The sequence below is a fragment of the Colletotrichum higginsianum genome, chromosome 5, assembly GCF_001672515.1.
Source record: "Colletotrichum higginsianum IMI 349063 chromosome 5, whole genome shotgun sequence".
NCBI classification, from domain to species: Eukaryota; Fungi; Ascomycota; class Sordariomycetes; order Glomerellales; family Glomerellaceae; genus Colletotrichum; species Colletotrichum higginsianum.
In genome coordinates this window covers 2,575,790-2,594,254 of record NC_030958.1, presented here as the reverse complement: position 1 = coordinate 2,594,254, position 18,465 = coordinate 2,575,790, and the positions used below count along the sequence as shown (strand labels likewise).

The 18,465-nt window shown below is 52.9% G+C and overlaps 2 protein-coding genes across 2 annotated transcripts; one reads left to right on the top strand and one right to left on the bottom strand.

The window, feature by feature from the left end:
* Positions 1-6: 6 nt before the first annotated feature.
* CH63R_07667 (Fungal specific transcription factor domain-containing protein) lies at positions 7-2,776 on the bottom strand (the record flags this gene model as incomplete). Its single annotated transcript, XM_018302642.1, has 7 exons — positions 7-442; positions 488-844; positions 902-1,233; positions 1,291-1,589; positions 1,644-2,104; positions 2,275-2,348; positions 2,723-2,776. The coding sequence occupies 7 exons, from the start codon at positions 2,774-2,776 to the stop codon at positions 7-9; spliced, it is 2,013 nt and encodes a 670-aa protein (XP_018157420.1).
* A 4,604-nt stretch (positions 2,777-7,380) lies between these two features.
* CH63R_07666 (F-box domain-containing protein) lies at positions 7,381-9,180 on the top strand (the record flags this gene model as incomplete). Its single annotated transcript, XM_018302641.1, has 1 exon — positions 7,381-9,180. The coding sequence occupies one exon, from the start codon at positions 7,381-7,383 to the stop codon at positions 9,178-9,180; it is 1,800 nt and encodes a 599-aa protein (XP_018157419.1).
* Between the last annotated feature and the right edge of the window lie 9,285 nt (positions 9,181-18,465).

The following is an 18,465-nucleotide window of genomic DNA, read 5'->3' as shown; positions in this document are numbered from 1 at the left end:
GTCCAGCTAGTTGAACTGAGACAGATCCTCTTCTAGTAACCCCATCATATACTGGCTGCCTGAAAACCAGTTGCCCAGTTGAGCAGTCTGCAAGGTGGGCTGAGACATTTCGCCTGTATCCATACCCTGAGCAGGGCATTCCGTTGGCGGGAACCCCAGCGCACTCAAGTATACGTCAAACTCATCGTTGACCGGATCGCGTTCTTCCGACTGCTGGGATTTGCCTTCCACGTACAGCGTCGCCACGTTGCACAGCATTGAACAAAGCTGGTGTAGCCTCTCAACAGGTTCTGAAAGTGCGCAGGCGGGCCGGAGAGAGCCAACAAACTCGTTCAGTCGCTTGAGATCACTGGCACTCGATGTGTCAATGACATGACAGAAGAGGACGAAGAAGGGCGTGAATGGGGTGAGCAGAATAGCCCTAATTTCAGCTCGGTCAGGACTGTAGCCACGGAAACATATCACGCTGAAAGGATGCGGCCCTTACCAATGAATATATACTGCCTTGAGGTGCCGCCCCTCTTCGGCGATTTTCTGCATGCATTCAAGATGCAACTGCATAGAGAACCGTGCTGTGTCGATACACTCTTGTGTAAACCGGGTCGGTGAGCCCTCTGGTGCCGGTAATGCTCTGTAAATCAACGTCATGGTCGAATGGAAGGTCAGTTCATCGCCCCTAAGATGTATGTCCAATATGGAAGAGGCGTTCAAAGCTTTAAGACCAAAGAGGGCTTGCTCCCGCACCTGGGATGCGGCGGCCATGATGGTCTTCTGTTCGCTTTCCAAACGTCTGACTGTCTCGATCCGTTCTTCTTGAGATTGGTTGAGGGCAAGCGGGCTATACCTGTTTTGGTGTCAGTCCCTGATGGCGCATGGCACAAGTAAGGGGATTACTACTGACAATTGCTCGTACACCCGTTGTTGAATCTCGGATTGCTTGATCCAGATTGTAATAATGGCCCCCCAAGGATCTGCGACCATTGTGTTGTCAACTCTCCTGGGCAAGGTGACATCCCAATCCTGAATGACAGATGCCCTGCCGGTCCTGAGCGAGAGAGTCTTGTCAAGCATGTAAACGTGCCAGAACAACAGCGTCTTGATGTCTCTGGGTCCGGCACTATCGCTCCTAGCCTGCGAAACGCGGTGGTAGCCGAGTGTCTGGCACAAACTAGCAGCAGTAGAGGTGAAGAGCCATGCTAGGGATGCATTCGAAACGTCTACAGAGTACACGGCCTAGTATGTTCGTCAGCGCTGTGGAACCACCTCGTAGATGCGGAGGATAAGACGTACGGCTATGAGCAAAGCTTCGATGCTCTCGACCTTGGCGGGTAGCATGAGTGGCAAGCAAGCTAGAGCCGTTTCCAGGTTATTCCGGCACATGTGTTGATAGCTTTCAAATTCTTCCCGGGATGTTCCGTCGGGTGCGAGGTATGCTTGCTCCATGAAGAGATAGAAGAGCGCGCCGTTCACGATGATGAACGTTGTGTCGGCAAAGTTGTCGGTGCAAAAATAGACTCTTCGGCAGAGCTCAGCTAGATCATCAACATCTAGAAACGAGCACGCGAGAGAGAAGATGCTAGGGGGCGAGACTGTCATTGTGTTAATCTACACTGACTTGCCGTACGCCGAAGACCAGACCTCACCTTTCATGTGTTTGAGAAGAGCTACGACGGCATTCATAGGTGGCATAGGCAGGTCAGCCAGGCCCCCGGGCGGTAGCGATTGTTGGGTGCGGAAACGGAACTCCCGATTGGAGGAAGTCCTGGACTGCATAGAGACGATCTGACGGAGAGCGGAGAGTGCGGCGTGCATGTTGGGCGCGACGTCTTGGAGCGAAGTCCTCTGTACGGCATTCTCGATGAAGTCGCTGGCAAACATGGTATGGGCGGTGAGTGAGAGTTCGCCTTCGAACGCGGAATCCGAATCTGCGCCGTCGTGGGTCAAAATGGAGACATCCCCGACAGTCGATGCCGAGGGCGTTGCGTGTCTGACCCTGCTGGCGTCCCACGTAGCGTCGCCCACGCTCTGGGGGTTGTTTGTGAGGCTCCGTAGCAGGTCTTCAATGTTGGAAAGTCGTTCCTCGATCAAGTCAATCTTCTTCTCGCTGCGTAGAGCAGGTCGCACGCGTCAGTGACTCTCCCGGTCAAATATCGTAGATGTGGCACAGTAGTTTCCAGGTCGAACCAGCCGAACAGCGAGATCCTGTTGCCATATGATGCGAGGCACAGAATGAGGTGACAGGAAAAGAGACGGGGAGAGGGTTTGAAGGCGTACTATTGAAGTGATATGAGCACTCGATGTCTTTGCTCTTTTGGCTTTTGACCAACGCCATTGGAGCTGCAGGGGCGCTGTGTTATGCGGCAGTTGGAGCAAGGTGAGCTCTTATCACACCGGATCTACAACCCAGGGCCATGATCAGGCCTCCTGTCAGCCAAGCCAGAATACCATAGCATGCAGGGCCCGCCTGTGATAGCGGAAGAGAGGTCATTGGAATACAACAATATCCGATCAAGGCGGCGCATAGACGGAGATGGCGTCCTCTGTCGTCGATGGAACAGCAAACACGAGAGCAAATGGGGTTACCAACTTTGCGGGTGCGACATTGATCACACTACGCGATAAAGCATCAAAGTCAGTAAGTGGCCAAAGGATGATAGCTGTCTGGTGAGGCAAAAGGTCCAATGGACCGTGTGACTCGAAATGTTCTGAATGTGGAACGTACAGCTCGACGAAGGCCCTGATCATCGGGGCCCGCGGACCGGGGATCTGACTCCATGTTGGAGAGCGGATAGCGGCAACGAACACGCGACCCTGCGGCGTATGCTCTGCGGTAGCAATATGTGCCAAGATGCGCTGTCGGGTTGGGGGGCGGGGCACCAGATGGATAGTCTGGCTGGACGAGCGGTTACGCAGGCGAAATCAATGGGTTATTATTTGCTTCGGGAATGGAGTTAGGTTGTGTACCGTCACAGACCAGTTGCGCTGTGACGCGGACGTGGGAGGGAAGGTGTGGCGTGTTCGACACCGATGGAATCGTGAGAGTCCAGGTCAAGGACGTTGGGCAACGTGGATCATCGAAGAGGGGCCTGGATGTGGCTGTGTGTCTCGTTCGTGGATAGGTGAGATGACAACGGAAGGGGGTTGGTCTATGACTTTGGGGGGGGGGGGGGGGGGGGGGGGGGAATGAGCGACAACAACAAAAACGGCAAACACAGCGACACGTCCGAGGGGCCTGGTCGGGCCTATTTGGTACTCAATCGGGATGTGATGTGTTTCTTCGACCAGTCAAGCCTCAGCAGATGAATGCGGCAGTGTTGATGACCAAGGAGGGAAGCGCTTCAGACGGAGCTGGCGCCGAAGATTGGGGGGAAGTGAGATGCATGAGCAAAAACCCCTCTACTTAGGTGCTTTCATCGAGAGAATGGTAGCTAGGTATTACGAGCAGAAAACCCTCTTTCAAAAAGCCTACTCGCTCACTGAGCGCTTAAGATGAGAGAGCTCAGGCCAACAACCAACAGGGACGGACAAGGACAGAATAATTGTAGCGACGGATCAGAATGTACGCTGGCAAGGGTACGTGTATCCCTCCTATGTTGTTCGAATCAGCAAAGTTTGCATTAATACCTACACTAGCACCAGGCCAATATCCATTTATTAAGTTCGACCACGGACTTCGTCACGGGTCGTGGTACACACTGCTGGTATAGGCCCGCCTCTTCCATCAACTCAAACGATGGCAGTGGTCTCGAATGCATATGCAGATGGCCGGATTATCTTCTCCCATGCAACCGTAACGTAGAGCGGGCAGCGGCGAAGCAACAATCCCCCTACGCAACATCGTGCAAAACCCCAAGACCTTCAGCGCTTTCGATCTGGGTGCATGCATCTCAAATCGAAGACAACGTACAGAACGCTTCTTTTGAAGCGGCCCGTGTTTAGGTAAGTCTGTGTACCCGTTTCTTATGTACCTTGTCCCAGTATACGGGTTCGTCCGGCCCTCCGCGGACACCCCGTAGACGTCGCATTCACACTTGCATCGCATCAGGCTTCGCGGAACAGACTATATCCATGGCCAATTCAATGCCAGACAAAAACGGCTGCACCGGGCGGGTCAAGCTTGACATTAAACCCCCATGCACTTTGCTCTCATCCTAGTCATCTTCGCCATTCTTTAAAACTTTGCATCAGTGCTTTAAGCTTCGTCGCATCACCAGCTCTCATCGGCTCGGTCAGTTATCCCTGCTCCTGGTGCAATTTCATGTCATTGACCCTGTCGCCCCGCCAGCTGCTTCAGGGCATTTACTCGAAGCCGAGTGCCCTCCACCCTGTCCGAGGTGTTCGCGTTCCCGTCAGCCTCCAATGACGAGTCAGCGGCGAGGACAGGCCAACTGTCCGCCCGGAGGTTCGAGCACAACTCCAGTGCGTTGATCATCTTCCACGATGCTGTCCCTAGCGCCCATCGTCCATCTCGAAAGTCTCTCCAGCAAAACGCAGAGGCGCTAGCCGAGGTTTAGTCAGCACGTGCGCCTGTTCGGAGTGAACCCTACTTTTCGGAGCTGGGAGCTGGAGCTGAAAACTGCTATCATCATCCCCTTTCCGCGGAGCCTACCCGAGACTGGCCTCTGTTCCATGTCGCAGAAGTCTACAAACGCACAACCCAAATCCTCGACCAGAGTGCGGATAATCCTTCCGGAGCCGTTCCGCCCCGGCCCGATACCGATACCGATCCGCTCCGACTCCGATAGACCCACCAGACGGCGACCGGGAGAATGCTAGTTACCCTAGGCTTGATTACCAGCTGGTGAGCTTTTATTGCGTCGCAAAATCGATACAGATTGGACCCGAAAGAGGGGGGGCCACTATTTTCCTGTTCTCGAAATTCTGCAAGTGTACAGTCACTCGTTGTTGCCATTGGTGGATAAGGACCCAGTTTATCTGTGGATTTTCGATTACTCTGCGCGATACTCCTGACTCTAGTTGGTTGTACAGTGAACGGATTCACGTATGTCGTTGTTGTGCCGCCTCCCAATCCTCATCGCCTCTTACATCCACCCATAACCTTCAGGCCATCCAATGATCATCTCTTCGTGGGAAAGCTTCCACTTTGAATACCCATGAACGGCCAGTGAGTAAGCTGTGGTTCTCTCTAGTCTGAGTTGCATCTGTTCTATGTCAGCTGGCGCTTGGAAACCAGGCATACTTCCTATCCATCACAGCTTCTTTCGGGGTATTTGCGATCCAGTAAAAGCCAATCGTCGGTATAGTACCCATCAACTTGGCCATGGTCGCAACCTGTGCTGTAAACGACGCAAACCACGAATCCCGCGTCTTCGCTAGCATATAGAAATGACCTCCCGTCAAAAAACGAACCAGAGCCTTTCTAGTTTATCGGGGATGTCTAGGGTTGAAGCTTTACTCTGCGTAATCTTTCCAACCGACATTTCGAGTTCACTAACGGCCTGGGCTTTTCGGGCCCGGGTACAATACCGCAGTAATTATCCGAATGAGCGGCTCGAAAGAAAGTATAGTCCTGAGACACGATGAGTGACAGTATGCGGCATCGAAAGGTCAAATCTTGGATGATGTTGAAGCTCAAGAGCACAAATCCAAGGGGTTGGGAGCAGACGTTCGGCCGGTGCAGCAAGTACCTAGGCACCCCTCGCCGTTAAAGACAGATTATTTGTAGTAATACTGCAGGCCGGGAATCCCACCCTGTCAAGATTCCAACAGGTTAGAACGGTTGAAAAGGGTTGAGGTCTGTATATGTAAGGTTTAGGAGCACCATGGTCATCAGGGGAATCGAGCGACAAGGACAATCGGGCCTTCTGTAGGTGCGAAGCTGAAAACGAGGAGAATGTGAAGGTTGAAGGAGGCTCGATTGAAGAGGCGTAAGTAAATCTTTCCTGGTCTCAGGAGTATCAAGTTGTTGTTATCGTCGTCGTTGCTAGAGACATCTTATCCAATCCAGAAGTATTGTTCTTCGAAGAGGTATCAAGCGCCCTGAATTCCAGGCCAAACCGATATGGTAGAAAGCTCTCGGCAATATGACTGTCGGAATGATGGCACTAGTGATTGCTCGCAGGTTATGAACAGTATAAGGTTTAGACGACATGGACATATCGTCCTGTTCCCACGCCCAATGATGCTTTGAATTATAGAATAGTACTATGACTGACATAGACAGCTTCTCTCCGCTTGTCTTCGTTGTGGCGAACGGTAGCCTGGATGGACGGGTGCGTAATGTTTAGGATGGCCGGAGACATCATCTCCAAGCACCTTCAACCTCGGGTTTCCGAAGCTCACACCCAGTTATTTCTTTCTTTTCAATGTACAGGCATGGTACGATTACGTCCCGTTATATCGTTATCACAAAACAGGTGACCAAGGCATACGAAGTCGAGATGCTCGGCAACATCATAATGCAAGACACGCCTGTATTCGACCAACCTGAGCCAAAGACTTTCCAACGAGTCTGTCAACCTGCAGAGAAATGTTGGTGAAGTTCTTTGTTTCGTCAACGTTGGTTGCAACCGCGGTGTCCGTCTATATCCTGACCATTGCAACAGGACGCCGTGGCACCTTGCAGAATGAAAGCAGGCAGTCCACGAACTTTTGATGAGTGTCAAGATGCAAAAGAACTACGATGGATGGCTTGCTTGAGCGTTGTCAGGGCACCACGTGTGGAAATATATGTTGAAGTAAGGAGATTCAAACATTCGCTGAGAAGCGCGATTACTCGAGCCTTGATTTAGCAGCCCGGACTTCCCGGGTGTAAGACAATATCGTCTGCCCATAGTTATGGATGGTCGAGAATTTTGATGTCCTCTTTTTGTGTCTTCATAAGGACGAAGGGTTGAGGATGGAAGCCACGGGCAGATATCGAAGAAGAAGCGCACGTACTAGGACTTGGACTTGGGTCAGTTTTCGGAGTAATTAGCTCGAGTTGATGGCTGTACCGACAGAAAGCCATAAGTTTAATAATCGATAAGAGAGGACAAGCAGTGAAATGCTGAGAATATCAGTCTTCAGTATCCCAATTTGCAGAAGAGTCACGGTACCGCCAACGTGCATATTGATACATGGGAGAGCGGAGATGTCGAGTGTTGTTGGAGGTTCACGACAGTCGAATTAACCCGCATGGACTGTGCGCGAAACCCTGTCGGCTATCCATGTACGACTGTTATCTTATCGGAGATCGCCATCCTGGTGCCGCCGCATGTCCTAAAGCCGTCAACTCTTAGCTACGGCGACTCTAGCCCCCCACGAGTAAGACAAACCTGGTCACAGCTCTCGCGAGACAGTAGTTGCCTACAGCCATTTCGACAATTTTCCGAGCGCCGCAGGGAAAGCTGCAGCGGTACTTCCCATCCAAGTCGAAAGATGCAGCGCAAGAGGCACCATCCGCTCGCCGGTATTGAAGAGCCGCTGTCCGTCTCCAAACGGGCGCGCCTCACCGCATCACATTGCAATGACTCGAACACAGATACCGAAAGCGAGCCCACCTTCGCAGCCGACGATATTCTCTCGTCTCTTTCTGATGAACTTCTCGTACGCATACTGTCGTTTTTACCGACCTCGAATCTTCTAGGGATAGCACCCGTGTCCCGCCGTTTCTACCGCCTTTCCTCCGACTCCCAATTATGGCGGACACTATACTATCACCGATTTGTCCTGCCTCGCGCATTGCGAATACCCGGGTTCCGCGACGGATCTACTCGAGAAAGAACACGAATAAACTACTCTGCCAGGCGAACGCTCTGGGCTGACGGTGGCTGGGGCCGAAGATGCGGCTCCGAAGCGGCCGTAGACTGGAAGCGTCAGTACAGATTGCGTCACAACTGGGCCAGCGGGAATGCCTCAGTCGAAGAGCTCAAGGTCGGAGAAGCCTCCTCTTCTTTATCGGAGCCGCGGAAGACGCTCGTGAAGGTGGTGGAAGGCATTGCCATAACCGCAGACGGCGTTCATGGCCTACGGGCGTGGGATCTCAAAACTAGAGAACCCGTTGCCCAGATTGGGCTCAGGGACGGAACCGACGAGACAACACCGACATGCCTGGCCGTAGACGATCAACCTTTCGAACACAAGGAGCTCGATGTCTCGGTCGGTTTCCTAGACGGCAGTTTTGGTGCCTGGAGGCTTGATGTCGAAGATGGCAGGTTTCTCCGGCGGTACAAGCACGAAAAGTCCAGTAACGGCCAGCTGGCTGAGATCGCCTACCGCCATCCATTTGTCTTGACTGCAACAGAAAAATTTCTCGTGTCTTTGTACCACTTTCAGTCGCCGGCATCGACGCCCTCCTCATCGTTTTCCGGACAACACAAGGAGACGACTGCTTCCGAAGAAAGTGAAACGGATGCTGGCTCGGAAAGTGCGACTCTACAGGAATCAGACAGCGATATTGAAGAGATTCTATATGTCGGGGCTGCGAAGAAGAGATCCGGTCGAGCCAGTCTGCAAGCCGCTGCCTCACTGCCTGCCCCGATCCTGCTGACGTCTCTCAAATCGCATACCTCGGGAGCGCCGTTGGCCTTGTCGATTCGTCAAATGGCTTCGTATGTGATTGCATCCATCGCATACACGTTCTCCACTTTGGAGGGATGGTCTATCGGCATCCAGGATCTTCAAGTCAGGTGTCAAGGCGCAGGTGGGCAGAATTCGTCGTCGGTTGTGTCGACTCGGCTGGCCTTCACCGAACCTGTCAAGGCTCCATGTTCAGTCTCTTCGGCGCCTTTAAAGACCCCTCAACAATCACACGCCTCTGCGCAAATATCTGACGGCCCCAAGACACTCTGTTATAACCACCCATATATTCTCACCGCGATGGCGGACAACACCTTGGTTCTACATGTTTGTACGTCAAATGCGACAAAGCTGAACCTTTCCCCAGGCATCCGCCTGTGGGGCCACACGTCAGGCATCGGCGACGCAGAAATCACTGCCAGGGGCAAGGCCGTGAGCGTCAGCTGTCGGGGCGAAGAAATTCGGGTCTGGGAGCTTGAAGGACGCGTCAGTGGCAAAAGCATCGCGATACAGCCAAATTTGACTGCAGACGAGCCCGACGAGACGTTGCCTCGATGGGATGATCGGCGAAACTGGGTGGGCTTCGATGATGAAATGGTCATCGTATTGAAAGAAACGAAGGATGGCAGAGAGAGCCTCGTGGTGTACGACTTCTCATGAAAACAGCTGATGAAGAGACAGAGTAAGGGGGATGATGTGCCTTACGCTACCGACGCGTAAGACTAGGACATATTGCTAGGCAGCCGTCGCAGCAACTTAATCCCAGACATGTCGCCGGTAGCTTTCGCTAATTGCGCAATCAGGCTACAGGCCTGCTTTCTCGGATACTTGCTGATGAGGGGTGTCAGGTAGACAAGATGGACGGCTGGTGATCCTACCACTGCCTGAGAAAGGGAACCCTTGGTCGAAGGATTGAGACGAGCACCTCACCTGTGAAGTCAGCCCCGAAACACGAGTGCTTCCACCTCGGTATGGCCTGGCTAATAATGCCTTGGTTCAGAATCTTCTGTGGAGTGGCACAACTCTGTATCTGAATGATTGTACTTATGATCACTAAAACTTGTTCACAGTGGGCGTCACAATCCAATGAGAAACGCCTGTCGCCGACAAGCCCCCAGCCAGGTGCATAGATCGATGTAAGGCATCAGTATATATGGCTGGAAAGCAAGGGACAGGCCAAGACGCATCGGATATTAAGGAATTGATCAGCCCGAATGATCCGATTTCAACTACAAGGAAATGCATAAAATACTAGGACGAGTCGAAGACATCCAGACACTGGACGACGTTCCTGGTGTTCGGCCACGTATATCTGATCAGTGCATAGTTTACCAAAATTTCCTGCAGCTCCTCACCGAATACAAAGTTACCAGTATTCTATCTCGCCGCAATGAGTTTGAAGGCAGTTTTATCGCGGCCATGGAGTGCTGGCTGACTGGGTTGTGACATGCTCGAAGATACGACCTCTACCAATTCGAACCGCAAGCGTTCCATCGACCAAGCTGCGGTTGACTGATTTACTCCATTATTGCACACGATTGGTGTGGGATTGGCAGAGAGCGAAACGGATAGGAACTACCGCCCTCTGCAATACGTTGGATGAAACTCGTTTTCACCTCGTCACCCCTTGCAACATAGACTTGAAGGTCGAGTACAAACAGCGTGCTGTGTGCGATATTTCTACATAGGCCTGCGTCTAGACTCTTTCGCACCAAGCTATCTGGCGTTCCTTTCCAGACGAGTTCACGCGTTGGGGGAGGGGGGCTCAGCCCTCACACCATGATAAATTGATATGATTGATGAGATTAGATCCGTTGACGCAGCCATCGACGGTAGCCAAGATATCCCCCTTCGGATGAAGCAGTCACTCCTCTGCTGTTCAATGCGAAATTTCACAGAATCAGCCAAGTCACTTGTTACCCTCAAACAAATCTGGCCACTTTTCGTGTATCCGCGAGTATGCAGGGCCATCATGGTCAACATGGACGAAATGTCGACTCATCTTCACCGACTCTGAGCCACCAAACGGCCATCCACATTTCGACTTGGCAGGTTGAAGGGGTGTGAGAATAATACGGGTCCCAGTCCCTTGAGGAATCCAGGCCCCGTTTGCCCCCTACTGATTATTCGTCTGTGCATGCCAGATCAGGCAGGCCGCTTCGTCTGCAAAGGGTTCTGTACGTTGGGAGACGCGGGGCACACCTTCACATGTGAGAATACCCCTCGTTCTGCAGGAGGGATAAGATAGCCAGGAAGGAGGGGTGATAAGGGACCAGAATGTCGTTATCGCCGCCTCTCTTGCTGGCGGCTAGGCGGACAGAGCCATTGACCAAAGACAGGCCGTTCATGGGTCGATCCGGATCCAGAACTTGACGCCGGGCTAAGGCAAGGCGATGAAACGGTGCGTATCGCGCGTCTCATTAATATTGCACTGCCCGCGGCCGAGACGAGAAACGAGAGCAAGCCAACAACCCAACTCCATCCCCCCATTGACCGCCATCTTCCATCTTTCCTGACCCCTTCCTTCCTTTGGTCCTTCCTCTCAGCGCAGTTGAGCAAGAAGCCGGCCATCGTCACTTGCCGTATAGGATTACTCGCCTTCGTTGGGAGGCGCCGGAAGGGTGCCTTGGTGTGCGAAGTCGGTCTCGCAATCAAATGGTGTGGCACCATATGACCTGCGTCGGTGATTTGGTAGACGAGAAGAGAAGAGGGAGAGTATGAATCTTGACCCCCACCCAACAAACACACCTCTACATGGTGCTATTGCCATGTCTCCGGCCGTTATGGGAAGGCAAAGCGGTTACGATGGTAAGACGAGGTATGGCAATGGTGGTCTCACTTAAGTTGTGCCCTCGTGGCCAGCTCACCCATGCAACGGTGGAAGGACCGGCTCGACAATCGACCACCATGATGAAAACAGTGCGACAGCGAGTGACTAGGAGGAGGCGGGATTCGCGAGGCAGGCAGAACCAGCGTCAGAGCGCACCGTCGGTGCCGTCTCATTTCTCCCTCACAGCTCCCACGAGACCAACGCCGCCCGCCGCCTCTGCGCTTTGTAACGATAAGGAGGGGGCTTGGAGGGTGGTCATGTGGCCGGACTCTCCGCCTGGGTGGGTGTGGTCGTTGACCATTGAACTGACACTGTCTCTCCGCCCGAGTGAGACTGACGTGAGGGGATACCCCAAGATAGTCCACTGTAGGCTGGTCACTTGGTGAATTGCGTTACACCTCCTCATCATCCCATTCTACTTACGTTGATCGCTACTAGCAGCGAGGATGAACCCGATCACGGCCAACCACACGAGAGTCCGGTGATGTGCTGCGCTGCGGCGACTACTGATAGCGTCCGGTCCCGCTATCGATAAGTTTCCGTTCACCGGGACTTTGTCAAGACACAGTGTGCGCGCCCACTGGGAGGGGGTGGGGTTTGGCCTACTTTAGGTGACAGACAGGTCTGTGAAATGGCTGCCGCCCACCGTTTCTGCATTCTCAGCAGCACGTAGGGCGTTCTGAGTTTCGTTATTTTTGATTTGCGTGAGAACCACGCCTTGGAACACCTAGCAGAGAGCAGGCAGCCAAAGCGCGATTGTCGATGGTGTAATTACCGAACGCTTTATGTTCATTGGCGTGGGTATTCCCGCCCACCAATGGCCTCAGATGACTCCAAGGGGGAGTCGTCACAGAAGGCGAAAAGGGGAATGAACCTTCGGTATCACCCAGGGCCTCATGACGAAGAAAGAAACAAGACAGGGGGCTGGCCAGGTATCTCTCCAGTTTACAATTTGGCGACGGACGAGCCGCGCATAGCCTCCCCCTTTTAGACCACAGATAATTCGACACCAAGCTCTCGGACTCGGCTTGGGACCTCCTCAGCCAGCACTTCCCGTCACCACGGGAAAAGATGCGCAAGGCATTATCACAAGCAGGGCAAGCCCCGAGAACGAAGGCTCCAAGCGTTTGGGGAGCTTAGGTGTTGGGATGTGTTTCGATCGACCAGACACGGAGGAGCACTGGTAGGGATCGACCGAGCAAGCACAGCTTACCGAAATCTATTGGTCTGCGTCATCCAATTGCACTGAACTTGCTCTCTGTGCGCTGTTCGGAAAAGAGTCAATTACATTGGGGTAAGCCACATACCTTGGGTGTCACCCATTTTGGTTGGTTCGGGGCACCAAAGACAGGATTGATATTGCACTTTGTCCCTTGGACGCAGCCGCGCTTTGAGGGGTTGCACCGATAGACTGCTTCACTTTCGGCTTTTCAATTGGCCCAGCCTGGCAGTAAATAATGAGCCCGCCAATTCAAGGCAGTGTCGCTTGTTCATCCGGAAAGCTCGGAGGGACAGAGCCTTCAGCTCTTGCCAGGTTCAATGCCCGGGCTGACAGAAGTCTATCATGCGGTCGCTCCATCGTAATGACGATGCTGCCTTGACTGTTGTGAGACTGGCGTCGAGCGCCTTGCTGTTGTGGAATCGGAGCGTAAAGTCCGTCAAGTCCGAGCAGCCCAGCTGAGCTGGCATTGGAGGCCGGTCAGTTCAGGGCCGTGAGATACCGGTGTAAGTCCTCACCTCGGCGCAATCCTTCTTGCTGATTACTGAACCCCACGCCTAGACTCAAACTTCAGTTGCCTAACCTACTATTAGAGCATCTCTGTTGCTGCAGCCTTTGTGTGATTGTCGGATTGGCCCTGGATTGAGCCGGGGTTGGGATGGGAAGCAGATGCGAAGCAGTATGACAACTGTGACTGTAAAGAATGTTTTGATGGAAGCGCCGAGCTGGCTGTTGCGGGTGTCATGGTCGGGATTGGCTGGATCCCATGCAAGGCCCCCCTTTTGGACGGACAGCCCTAGCAGTTAACGACCAGGGGGTTGACCAAAACAGATCAATGCCAGGTCACAGCCGAAAGATCTGGGCTGACATTTCAGAAAGAAAAGCAGTCCAGCCGGCAAACGAACCAGAATCAGGTCCCCCTAGAGATTGGATTCGTGCAACATGGAATCCATGGAATACAGAAGAAGGTTGCTTCTGGCCTGTCGTCTCCAGTGTGCTGGGGCTAATACTGAATACTGCGTGTCTGGCCTGCGCTTAAAATACTGTGTACAGAGTAAGTACTCTGTAGACATTACAGAGTAGAAAAATTCGAAAAGAGAAAAAGACAACGCAAGGGGTGGGGGTTTGGGGGGGGGGGGGGGGGTGATCATAGACACCTAGACCCTACCTGACTACCTACCATGCTGTACCGGTACCGGTACTTGCGGGCAGACAGCAAAAGGAGTGTACCTACATCCTACATCGCACTTCCAGGTCACTGATGCCTTCTCCACCACCGCAGCCTTGACGTAACGTCTTATCGATAAGTTACAGTTGCGCTAATCCGGAATAGGGGACAGGGGATCAAGTGTTTCGACTTAATTCACAGCAAGACCAAAGGGAGGCCGCCTTTCTGTTGTTTCTTTCCATTTCTCCATCGTTCAAAATTTCCCGGTGACTCACACTTCCGATACATGCACATCACCCTCGACCTTCTCATCACCAATCGCCAGACCTGTGAAGCTCCATACTCGACGACTCAAACCAATCACCCTTGGAGCACAGGACCAGGCCCGACTGTCGGTCGGACTGATGAGTATTGCATTTCGAGACTGCACGCATATGGAATAGTCACTCAGGCCGCGCGCCATATCCCGCCTAAACCGAGTCAACACGGTACCCACCTCTCAACAGTGCCATGGAACCCGATCTACCTGTGCACCTGCACTGTCGTTATTGAGATTGTAACAAGCAAGTACTTTGGGGAATGGCCTTCTTAGCTTCATCTGCCCAGGCATGCGTCCGTTCTGCCGCTTCACATAAATCTTGACGTAAAACGCACGGCGGGTTTCGGGAGAGCCCGGCTCTCAAATGAACTGTACGTTCAACTCGATGTTAACGTCATGAACAAAACATCGGAGGCGGCCATCAAGTCGCTGACTCCTCCGGCCAGCCCAATTTCTCCCACCTCATACACAAGAGGATAGCTCTGGCCAGCTGGATCTCGGGTGCCACTCATCTTTAAAGAATTTCTCTGTCTTTTCGGAAGTAATTGGCGGCCTCTAACTTGCCTCCAATTCTTCAAGGTGGAACATATCATCCATCGTGCGAGACTGACATTCACTGGGCAGGAGACTGGTTTGTGGGTGTTTGATGCGTATGTGATGGAGAATGGAGCTATCAGTGGACACGACTCATTGGCCAATCGCTCTCTCCCGCTTTTGTTTCTGACATCCTGTGGCCGATGGCCTTGCCACGCTCTTTGCGCGATTGGCATCGGGAACCTCACTCTTGAGTCTTGAACCAATTGATGGATTTAATCTACCTAGGCAGGAGCGCGCGAGCCTGCCTTGCGGCTCTACTCACCGGCTCATTCTTGCTAATTCCAGGTTCCTTGGCCGAATTGGATTGGCAACGCAGTCCCTTCCCTTGCCCACGGCTGCATCATACCCTGTAATTGGTGCCTTCCGCGCGCAAAGAATGCCATACCCTGCTTGGTACAACTTGCTTGTTGCCTTGCAGGCAGCACCTTCAGCCCAATTTGCAACCGCACATGTTGTCACCGAATGCGCCATCGGTGAGGTAATTGGCCTCGGTTTTGTTGGCGTCCGTCCACGTTGTTGTTTTGCTTTTCAACGCTGTTTTGCAGGAACAAACGCATGGTACTTTGGGCCAAGCTGCTGTGCACTAAGTCTGAGAAAGGCGCGTTTCAAGCCAGGCTTCCCATGCGCCTTTTGCATTTGTTTGGGCCTCTCTGCCGTTGGGTTGGCCCCATTGGATTCGTTCGCTAGGCCAGGGTGTGAGTTGCATGATCAACTTAGACCAGAAAGCCATGCTAATGATTATCACAGTCATGCTGATGACGGAATGTGTGGTTGCTGTGGCTCTTGGACATCCAAGCACAGCAACCAACAGTTCGGACAAATATCCAAAAAAGACACAAACTTGACTCGATTCGACCCCATCGCCAGCGTCCTGGTATCGGCGAAGGTAGCCAGACACCTAACACTGACTTTTCCAAACGCTGTGACAGTGGGGAAATACCCGACAGAGTTGCCTCCTGACTAACCGCCACCGCCGAGAGGCAAACAATCCCCCAGCTTGGCCTCGCTTCTCTTGCCATCCCATGTTGTGTGCACTGGAGCTAAGCAGCCCGCCGCTTCCCGAACCATCGTCAATCGCGGCACCAGTTAAATTCTTGGCCGCTACGGCCCTGTCTGCTGCGCAACCTTTCCGTTTGCGGCAGAGGTTTGTGTATCCTAGGCTTCTAACACTCGAAGGGACCCTCTCGAACTGGCTCCGAGCTGGTGAGCCATTTTGCTGGTCCAGTCGTGCGTAATATGCACATAGTGACATACTCTATTGGACTCTTGTGCTCTGCGCTCACTCCTCATCATCGTATGGCGCCTGTGTTGGGTATCGATCAGGTACCGACCCAGAGAATTCGGCTGCAGTGGTACAGCAGAGATCCAGATGCGACGATGGTGACAGAGGGCAGCAGAGCTCGGCGCGAGGATTTCCCATGGTGCGGCCCAATACTCGTGGAGTCTGACGCTGATTGGGCGTCAAGCGGAGGGCAAATGACTTTGGTTCGGCACCAAGATTGTTGAAATCAGAGACAGGCTGTCACCCGCCCACCCCTCTTGACACCCACACACCTCTGCTACGTGTCGTCAGATGCACTGTTCGTGGGTTCGTTGTGAAGAGACGCGCTCCAAAGTGCCCATTTGTTGTCAGAGGGGTGACCGGCTGGGTGGCTTTTCGGACGCCACGACGGGGTATTGGAATGATGCGAGCACCGGCTGTTGTGGTGGCATCAGGTGAAAGCAATAGGACAAGCGTTGCGGACGGAGACGATTCCGATGACAATTGACCGTTGATGGAGTCGATTGAGAGTCAATGCCTAACTAATACACGGGGGCTTCACTCACCGTGCTTTTAGCTTGAGGAACAGTGTTGGGGGGGTCTCTCTTTTGTTTCTATTTCGTGTTGCAATTCAAGGTAGAATCAACCAAAGGAATTTAGTATCAGTACCATGTTGGCGTCTTTCCATGGAGGGGTAGTGGGGGAGGGGCACGACAGCAGCACAGGCAAATAGATGGGTTGATCTGCCTCGACGGCGACTTTTGGGGGGCTTTGTCTGCAGCAATAGGCGCCGAAAGTGACAAAGGTGGAGGAGATACTGACTGACGACTGGAAAATGTACCTCTTCGCGAGATACCTAAGTAGGTAGGTATACAGACTACATGTGGTAAGTACCTCTGGGACTGGTCTGGACCTGCGAGCGACTCTGCAGTTGCATGGGGAGCACTAAACTCACACCTCTCCGTGTTAGCACCAACCCACTGCCTCCCAGGAAAGCCTAGGAAACTGAGACGAGGAGGAAAGACAGTTATTCAAAAGAGACTGTCTCACCCGGGCAAAGAAGAGAAGCTGTGTCGAAGCAGCAGCACAGTGCCACAACATGACGATTGAGCAACCCAAGCAACCCGCAACGCGGTTGGTTTCCCCCCCCTGCGCCATCGCTATCTAGTTGCATCGTCTCCCGCGACTGAATACACTCATGGCAGAGTGCTATTCCACGAAAACAAGTGGAGGTGTGGCCTAGTCTCACTGGATAACAGACCACTGCAAGGCAACCAACCACCTCAACTCTCGCCAGAGGAAGGAGGAGCGCATGATTTTGAGGAGGGATAAATCTCGGGGTGTTTCTATCAATGCTCACCCGAGTGGCGGACATGGGGCGGTTATGGTGTGTGGGTGTGTGTGTGCAGGCAGGATCAGCAACGGGTGGGCGGGCAGGTGGGATGGAGAGGAGGGGTAGGCGTGGCCCTGTCGAGTGACTCCTCTATGACCCAGCCAAAACCGGAACCAGGCCAAAAGGAAAGACGGAGGGTCCACTTTCCACGCCCACGTCCACGTCCGCGCCCAGATCTTCCTCCCCGGACTCTGCTCACTCTCACCCTCCCTATCGGTTTCCTGTGCTGCCTTCACTCTTCCACCTCCATGAGTCCATTGAAGAGTAAGTAGCTAGGCAGGTAATAAATAGGTAGGTAGATAGGTAAGTAAGGCAATAATAGTCTTTTTCTCCATCTTTCTGCCTTGTACCGTATGCAAAGGTACTTCCACTCACTGTGACATGCCCTTCCACGCCAATTTTGTCTCCATATGTTCCTTCCTGCCTGCCCAACCTGACCCGCGGCGCCTGGTTCTTGCCTCCTGCCTTACCTTACTTTCACTCTCATCCTTCAGTCATCCATCATCCACTTTGCGCCAGGCCTCGCCCTACTTCGATTCCTCCTTTATTATTACTCTTGCTGCCTCCCTTCAAGTCAGCCTCTGTTCCTTCTTTCCTCCCCTCTTCTTCGGTCCCTGCTTGCTGTACTCTAGCTTCCAATCAATCTGCTCTCGACCGCGCAGAATATCCGTCCAATATCCCATTGCCACAGCCACGTCAACACTGCTTACCATCACTCTCGCCACCAATCGCCTCTCGCTACGGTACCAATCTATCGCCTGATACCCTCGTGCTTCCCTCATTGACGCACACTGTTATCCACTGTCAACCCCTCAAGTCAATGGGCACCACAGGTTGCGACCAAAAGCCCAAGTGACCGCGGACTGCAGTTCTTTCATTGACCGCCTCCCACCTTGTTACTGCACTGGCGCCCGACCGCGGCATAGCGACACTTAAAACAAGCTTCCCGCAGTGCACGTCATTATCAATTGGGACATAAACCCCATTGACGGCTACACTTAACACCACAAGCAATCGCCTCAACCCACACCACTCTCAAAGAAGGAAGACGTTTTAGGCCACTGTTCAAATCCGTGTGTGGACGCTTTCCTTCGACCACAGTCCATCAACTTCTCTAACTGCCGAAACCAAATTCCCATTTTGCTCAACTCCGATATC